Source organism: Danio aesculapii, chromosome 11 (assembly GCF_903798145.1).
Source record: "Danio aesculapii chromosome 11, fDanAes4.1, whole genome shotgun sequence".
Taxonomy (NCBI): Eukaryota; Metazoa; Chordata; class Actinopteri; order Cypriniformes; family Danionidae; genus Danio; species Danio aesculapii.
Window position 1 is genome coordinate 46,584,528 of NC_079445.1, and position 8,639 is coordinate 46,593,166.

An 8,639-nucleotide genomic window follows, 5' to 3' on the forward strand; every position below is an offset into this window, starting at 1 on the left:
TGGTAATAATACTCACTGATATCCGAGCCGAAATCAACAGTCTGACATACAAGCCCGCCATTAGTAAATGCAGTTCCCGCCGAACGCCGCGACAGGCCAATCAGAAAGCGTATTCCAGAAAGCCGCGGTTTTAGTTGCTATAGATAAGTAGTACTAACTTAACATAGTCCTCTTTGTGTTAAAAACTAGCATTAAAGTTACTTCATTCATATTTAATAAGTACATCTAGAAAGCAGCAGGAGCAAATACTTTAATGTGGATGAGATAACATTATACCTTTAACATTGCATCTCTGTGTTTTTCACCTGATAAACATTTAAAATATCTTTTTACACCATATTAGTTTGGAGTCTTTACGATCTCATTCAAGGTATCAATATATCACACAAAAAGTTCCAACCAAAGCAAGTCCTCACAAGAGACTGATACGATACGTGGACATTTTATTAATTACAATTTGTCATGTAAAAGTGCAGCAGGTTCATACAAGGATCCCGCAGTACATCAGGGAGTTCAATGCGTCTGGGAGAAAGTCTGAAGCGTACTGAAGCTAAAAACAATAACATCAAACAAAGGAAAAGAAGAAGCTGGTAACAAAAACAATAATAATAAAAAATAAAATAAAAAAACAGCAAAACACAGGAGTTTTCCACACTAGCCAGTAGTGGGTCATGGAAGAGTTGCAGCTCGTTTCCATTCGGAGAAGGAAAAACCAAAACACAAGAGACATAAAGAGGAACTGTACTTTTCCAAGGGGATATTGCTGGTGCAAACGTGACGCGAACTCCTTTTCCCTCAGCACACAGCAAAAACAGATCAAACACTCGTGAATTAAGCCATCGCCGTATATCAAGGGCTTTCACCCAACGTCTCCGGAAACATTTGACACTAATATCTCAATAAACATACTCGTCAGTTATACATGTCAATTATACTACACTGGAGAAAACATGTTTGTTTTGCATGTATTTACATCCATCTATCATGAAGCGAAACCAAATCTACAGGCGAAAACATTTTCTGCTACATCGACATCCGGCCCTGTAAGATCGTCCGCTAGTTATTAAGACGTGAGGAAAAGAAACGCAAGTGAACTAAAGCACCGGAAATGCAGTGAAGGAGAAAGTGAGCCCATAATGCAACGAAAACAGGAACCAGAGCAGGTTATATATTTACAAGTTGCGCAAAGAAACTCGTAGAAATGACATATACATAGTATTCTGCGACAGATTTCAAATCATATACAGACGCCTTCCGCTTCGTTCCTAAATATACACTTTGCTTTTAAGTGAAGTATACAAGTTTGTAACAGTTGTACAAAGATATATATGAAAACGCGGCTTATGTAATAATTTATAATGCCATATTTTCCAGCCAGGTGACGTGAAGTGACTAGCCGCCGTGTTTCTAACGTACCGCACTGTCCTGAGCTCCGACACACATTCGGAGATTTCTGTCGCAGAACTCAGAACAGAGCTTGATCATGTAGTGCAGGAGGACAGCAGTGGCCTTCACTTCCCTACGCGCCGTTTTCAACGCAATCCCTTTATGTCCATATTACATCAAGTATTTTCTACGTGAAATACGCCTGGCTCCATCTGCTGGTCACCGGAGGGATGGAGGCGAGATGGAGACGGGACGGCGGGGTAAAGTGGGACGCGGAGCAGCTCAGAGGTCTGGGAAGCGGCTGGGATCCTCTTTGTAGTCGCTGGGAATCGTAAAAATGCTCTCGTCGAATTCGTCATAGCGGAACTCCTGAAAGGTCACGGTGGCAGTGATGGTGGGGAACACCGGGATGTCTGTGAACCACAAAGGCAAAATGCATCATTAGTGATTTTCCATCCAAAGCTGCAAAATGCTCGTCAAGTGTTTTGAAATGTGGATTTTTATTTCATGTTTGACATAATCTAATCCAAAGAGAGGGTGGGACATGGTGTAGCTCCTCCCCCTTTAAAAAAATATAGCATTTTGTTTTATCACCGCTCTGCCAGTGAGAGTGGTTGAGCTCAAGCGCATTAATGGAACAACAAATAAGAATATGGGGGCGGAGCATGTCAAACAGTAGAGAGCATTTGATTGGTCAGAAGATGTGAGTATGAGGTGACATGAATAAAACCATTGATCCATTTAGGAGGAAGTGACAAACTGCAAGCTTTACAGTTTTATAGCTACTAAACGCACATGTTGTCACTGTTTTGGAGCAAACTAGCCAATACATATATTATTAAAAACTAACAATACTGACACTAACACCTAACAACTACTTTATTTTAACTTCATGAGACCTTTAACGTGCTGCAGTTTAATAAAACACATACAATTACAAAAAAACACAACCAAATTAAGGAAAGAGCATCAGTTTGACAGCATACGCTGCAAATTCTCACAATGCAAACCAATTAATAAAACTTGCTGGAATTTCTCACATGCAAATTGAACGGAACACAACGGAAATGTGTGAAGGCGACACAAAAACATGACGGACCCAAAACAGTTCACACTTGCTTGTAGAGCAGGTATTCTGCTGTTAATTATTCCTAGTCATTTCTCCCATAGGTGACTGAATCGGACGTTCTAAAACAATCTCAAAAATGAGCGCACTTCCAAAAATCAAAAACATGGGAAGGTTTTACATAGATCCTGTAATTATCTAGTGTTTTTATAAATATCCAATATTTGGCATTGCAGTGATACTGCGGTGAATTTATTTTGCTGTTTTTTTTAACTGCGTTAATTTGGTTAATGAAATTAATAATAGATTGATGACCTCTTTTTACAATTCCAGTACTTCACTTATAAGCAAAAGCACATAAACGAATCCGAAAACTAACACATATAATAATAATAATAATGTTACATTTACCGCCAAAACATATTTTTGAATCACTATTATAGTTGTGCAGTCGCATTTAGCCACTTGTGGTTTTGATCCATCTACTGGACATTTAAACTACTGTACTATATGTTTGGGTTACTTTCGGCTTCTCTCAGCGTGCGGTCGAGAGTAACGCACATGCAGATTATTTTCTGTGGCTGATTTAAACGTTGAAATATATGATATATATAAGTGCTCTACTCTTACTAAAGCTCTATTTTTGTAATTATTCAAGGGTCATTTGATTATTATCAGTGTTATACTACATGCACTTTGTTGTACAAACACTTCTTCATGGCTTCTTCACATTATGCTGGGGGTGTAAATATGATCATTTTGCTAATATTTAATTCAAGTAGGCTCATTTAATAGATTTTCCTCATATGCATATTAAGATTTTGTTATTAAAAATGTGCAATAGTTATGTTTTACTGCTGGCTAAATTGAACATGTTAAAGTAAATGTGAATATATTTATATATTTATATATATATATTTGCAATCGCAAAGGCCTACATAGGATTGTGCGAACTGCTGGATGTGTAGTAGGAGGTGAGCTCTCCTCCCTCTTTAGGACATCTACACCAGGCGGTGAATGAGGAAAGCCAAGAGAATCATCAGCGACTCCAGCCTCTCAAGCCATAGACTTTTCTCTCTGCTACCCTCAGGCAGACGGTTCCACAGCATACAGTCACACACCAGCCGACTGAAGGAAAGTTTCTTCCCTCAGACTATCAGGCTGATGAACACTTAACACACCCCACACACACTCTTCCAGACCCCTCACTGCACACCATCAACATGTAGCATGCACTGCACTTTAATTAATGCATACTTAAAAACAATACTGCCTACAGCTATGGGTACACCTATGCATTGTACATATCACTGTCAATTTTACATTGTCCTGTTTTTTTTGGGGGAGTATGCTGTTGAATTTTGCACTGTTGTTGTATTTGCACTGTCTGGAGCCAGCACCTAAGCTTTTCACTCATAGCACACGTACTGCTGCTGATGTGACAATTAAAGTGATTTGATATATATATATATATAGATACATACATACATACATACATACATAATATATATATATATATATATATATATATATATATATATATATATATATATATATATATATATATATATATATATATATATATATATATATATATATATATATATATATACACAGACAAATATATATATATATATAACTCTGTTGTAGTTTTACTAAAAAGAAAGATATTGAGAAGAGCAATTTCCAGTGAGGTGAATAAAGTTCTGTGTTCTGCTGTCTTACGCTATCTGTTAAACTTTTGCTTAAGCAACAATTGATTGAGACACAATAATGATTATTATTATGCCTATTATTTTTAGATTGTAGTATTTTCATAGCAATTTAAACTGCCTCTTCAATAACAAGAAACAATCAGAAGGAGCTGTGAATGTGTGAGTGCATCAAGTACATCAGGTTTACACTCTTTTCTTGTGCTTGAATGTTAAAGCGGCCCTCCTATGCCTCCTATGAATTGTCACTGATAAGGCCCCCCGCCAATTTGAGCTTGAGACCCCTGCCCACATGTTTATAGCTCTTTTCTGGCCACTCAAAGCGCTTTACACATTGGGGATTATTAATGAGCACAGAGAGTCAGGACCTCGGTTTAAAGACGGCGCTCACTGAGCAGTGTAGAGTCCCCATCAATATACTGGGATCAATACACCCACACAGACCGCAGGCTGAGCGCCCCCTGCTGGTCCCCCTAACACCACATCTGGCAGCAACCTAGCTTTCCCATGTGCTCTCCCATCCAGATATTGACCAGGCATAGCCTAGCTTCAGTGAGAGTTGCAGAGGGCTAGCTGCCGGCAGGGAGTTAACGAAGGTCTTATGAAGCAGATCTGTGTGCTTTTGTAATAAAAATATTTAGCTTTTTTTATATTATAAACTGAAATCACTGACTTTACTGCTGACTGCCGAATGCAAATATTTCTCTACGATTCGTAAAGGAAGCTGCGTGAACAAGAACACTAGCTGGCGTTACTGTAAAGCTACTGTACCTGTATAACTGACTTTGTTTTGCTTTCGACAGCCTCCAGAAGTCAGAGACTGAACTATTCCTGACAATACTGAACACAACCAATGTATCAGGAGTGGCTGAAACTAGTAAAACCCTTACATTAATGATAATGGCAACAGTGAAAGAGTGTGACTACCTAGTTTGACAGGAAATCCAGGCGGGAGTTTCATCTGAACGAATTCTCTGAGCTTATTAAAATGCTTGAAGGGTGCGATGACCTCCAGCACATTTAACAACCTGTAGAGCAGAACACACATTAAAACACACACACACACAATCTTACACACACAATCTCTTTCACAAACACACTCTCTCTCTCCGTCTCCCACACACACACACACACACACACTTACGACTCGATGCCCAGAGGGAAGTCTTGGCTCATGGCTACTGTGGCTTTAAAGTTCTTCTTGCTCTCTTTACACACCAGCTCTCGACCCAGATGAGGAGCTCTGCAGAACACACATGCAACCATCAGTCAGTCTGTGTGTGTGTGTGTGTATGTACATATATATATATGCAAGTGTGTGTGACGTACTTCCCGGTCTCAGCAGTGATGTACTCCTCCCAGGAGATAGTGTTGGGTGATGGAGGGGTCAGAGACTGCCGCCTCATCGGCTAGAACACACACAAACACACACACACACGAACACACACACGAACACACACACACACGAACACACACACACACACACGCACACACACACACACGCACACACATATAGAAGGGGAAATTTTACATTCAAGCATTTGTAATTATTTGAAACCAAGTGGACAACTGCAGCACATTCAGAGTCAACAATGATGATGAACACTGTAATAACTGGACATGGAATCCTCCAATAGAGCCTTTTAATATGTCAGAAAATGATTATTAAAGCCTGTGTGAAATCTAGATGTGCAATGTTTATTTTGCTTGCTCACTTCATTACTCTTAAGATAAAGAATTAATCTATGCAAGATAATAACCGTTTGGTTAATCTTCAGTCTGAGCATCTGCTTCTGCATTAGAAGTGTTGCTCCTCATGTTGACAGTCTGAGGGTAGTCAACTGTATATCAACATCCTTAGCCACGCCCCTCCTGACATCAGTTTGCTATGAGGGATATGCAAAAAGAAAGCCCCGCCCCCTACTCAATATTCAGTTTCAGTTGGAAGAACATCAACACACTGAAATAAAAGTCTCTGCATCTTCCTGTTCACGCTAAACATGACATACAAGATTTATTAAATGTATTCCATAATCATGAATCTGTGAATGAACACAATACGGGCGTCATGTTTTTTAATATTTAAATTGATCAGTGATCTGCTGTTCTCAGGCCTGTACATACTGCACTACAGGCTGATGACCAGTAGAGGGCGCTACTGAGGCTCATATTCATATCACTGAGGCCTCGTTTATAATATCTCCATGATGGCAGAGGCGGAAAAACACCATCAATCCCAGCGAGACCTCACCGTTCCACCATCAAACCATCAGCGCAATCATTTCAGACAGAAAATAAGCCAAAAGCACTCACACCAGCAAATCTAAATCATCATATATTTTTCTTTAATGCCATGTCAGCAACATTGACTGCATACAAAAATAATTCACTAAAATAAACACAATAAAAACCACCAAACTAAATTGGATATCATTTTTTATGTTGTTAAAATATGATACACATTGTAAAGAAATCCTGCTAATAGCTGAATATCTCTCATTTTATTTAATAAGTGAACACACTTCTGCATTCATTAACAGCTGGACATCATAAACAACTAACCTAAAGCACTGATCACGAATCCTGCTGGCTGTATTAGAGATGCTGGAGTACACAGCACTGGAGATTATTCTGATGTTCTGTTAGTTTGTACTGTTAATAATACGTCATCTGTAGCTGATTCTTTCTTTAAAGAGACAGTTCACTCATAGATGATCATTTACTCCTCATTTACACACAAAGGAAGATGTACTGAAGAATGTTTTAGATTAAAGCAGCCATTAACATCCATATAAATGTACTATGGAAGTCCTGCAAGTTTTTTTCCAGCATTCTTCAAAATATCTTCCTTTGTGTTCAACAGAGGAAACTCCACAGGTTTTGAAGAAGTGGAGGAAATGATGACAGGATTTATGAGTTACTGTGCCTTTAAGAGTGTTAGATGAGTCAAATCATCATGATCTTTAGCAGGGCATTAAATGCCCATCTGCTGCCCGCGCCTGACCCACTTCTGCCCCTGACTGAGAATGAACAGCAGATGAAGAAGAGCAACAAACCTCTCCATCAACCAATCAACAGAGACTAGAGGTGCTTCAGACTCCACCTCCAACCAATCAATAAACTACAGGTGCTTCAGACTCCGCCTCCAACCAATAAACAGACTAGAGGTGCTTCAGACTCCGCCTCCAACCAATAAAGAGACTAAAGCCATTTCAGACTCCACCTCCAACCAATCAATAGGCTAAAGGTGTTTCAGACTCCGCCTCCAACCAATTAAAAGATTATAAGTGCTTTGGACTCCGCCTCCAACCAATTAAAAGATTAGAAGGGCTTTGGACTCCACCTTCAACCAATCAACAGATTGCAGGTGCTTCAGACTCTGCTTCCATCAACCAATCAAGACAAGAAGTGCTTCAGACTCCACCTCTATCAACCCATTAACAGGCTGGAGGAGCTTCAGACACCGCCTCCAAACAATCAACAGATTACAGGTGCTTTAGACTCCGCCTCCATCCAATCAACAGACTAGAGGTGCTTCAGACTTCGCCTTCATTAACTAATCAACATATTAAAGGTGCATCAGACTCCACCTCCATCAACCAATGAACAGGCTAGAAGGGTTTCAGCCTCCATCTCCAACTAATGAACAGATTAGAGGTGCTTATCAGGAAGTGTTGACTTGGTTGTCTTGTTCCTCATTGGACACGCTGCCTTATTCACTGATGTTTGATGTTGTATTCCAGTGCTGTGCATCACTCTACTTCACATATTTGCATGTAGAGAAGCGTTTCTCACCTCAAAGTTCTGCTCGATGAGGCTTCCTCCTTTGCTGAAGCTCTCCATGATGGCCTTGTTCCTCAGGATGTCCTCCTCGCTCAGGTGTTCTCGTCTCTTCCGCGACTCCAGAACCAGCCCGTTTACCATGTAGAAATCAGCCAGGAAGTTCCCCACGCGCTCCTGCGGGAACAGCACACTCTCAGACATCATATCAGCAGTCACGGGTCGCTCTTCACCGATCTGCTCATCTGGTTAACAGTGTGTAATCTCTGCTGTACCGTTTTGTCCTCTCTGAAGAGCCAGCCGGTCTGAGCGCGCGAGAAGGTGATGGATTTAGTGGAGAGAGTGGCGGAGTAAACATCACTGCTCATCAGGATATCCACCTCCTCCTCCGTCTCCATCTCTGACTCCTGAAACACACACACACACACACACACACACACACACACACACACACGTTACATTTGAGCATGTTATATACAGGTTACACACACACACATACAGACAGACAGCACACACACACACACACACCTCGTGATGTATGCGCTGATACACCTTCTGCTCGTTGTCCAGCACCACGAAGGACTCTGATGGAGGAGCGTCTCCACAGAAGATGAAGCTCAGATCTCCACGCTGACACTTCATATCAGTGAAGTCTATCAGTGTAGTGTCCAGACTGCACACACACACACACTGTC

The 8,639-nt window shown here is 40.5% G+C and overlaps 1 protein-coding gene across 1 annotated transcript in view; it reads right to left on the reverse strand.

Moving 5' to 3' along the window:
* Positions 1–426: 426 nt before the first annotated feature.
* Positions 427–8,639, reverse strand: part of ankrd13c (ankyrin repeat domain 13C) — a 20,312-nt gene continuing 12,099 nt past the window's right edge. Inside the window, exons 7-13 of the mRNA XM_056468174.1 lie at positions 8,473–8,617; positions 8,220–8,351; positions 7,960–8,121; positions 5,494–5,573; positions 5,309–5,407; positions 5,092–5,192; positions 427–1,799 (exon numbers count right to left, since the gene is read on the reverse strand). Of these exons, the coding sequence (XP_056324149.1) occupies positions 1,669–1,799; positions 5,092–5,192; positions 5,309–5,407; positions 5,494–5,573; positions 7,960–8,121; positions 8,220–8,351; positions 8,473–8,617 (850 nt within the window). The 3' untranslated portion in view covers positions 427–1,668. The remainder of the gene's footprint in view (positions 1,800–5,091; positions 5,193–5,308; positions 5,408–5,493; positions 5,574–7,959; positions 8,122–8,219; positions 8,352–8,472; positions 8,618–8,639) is intronic.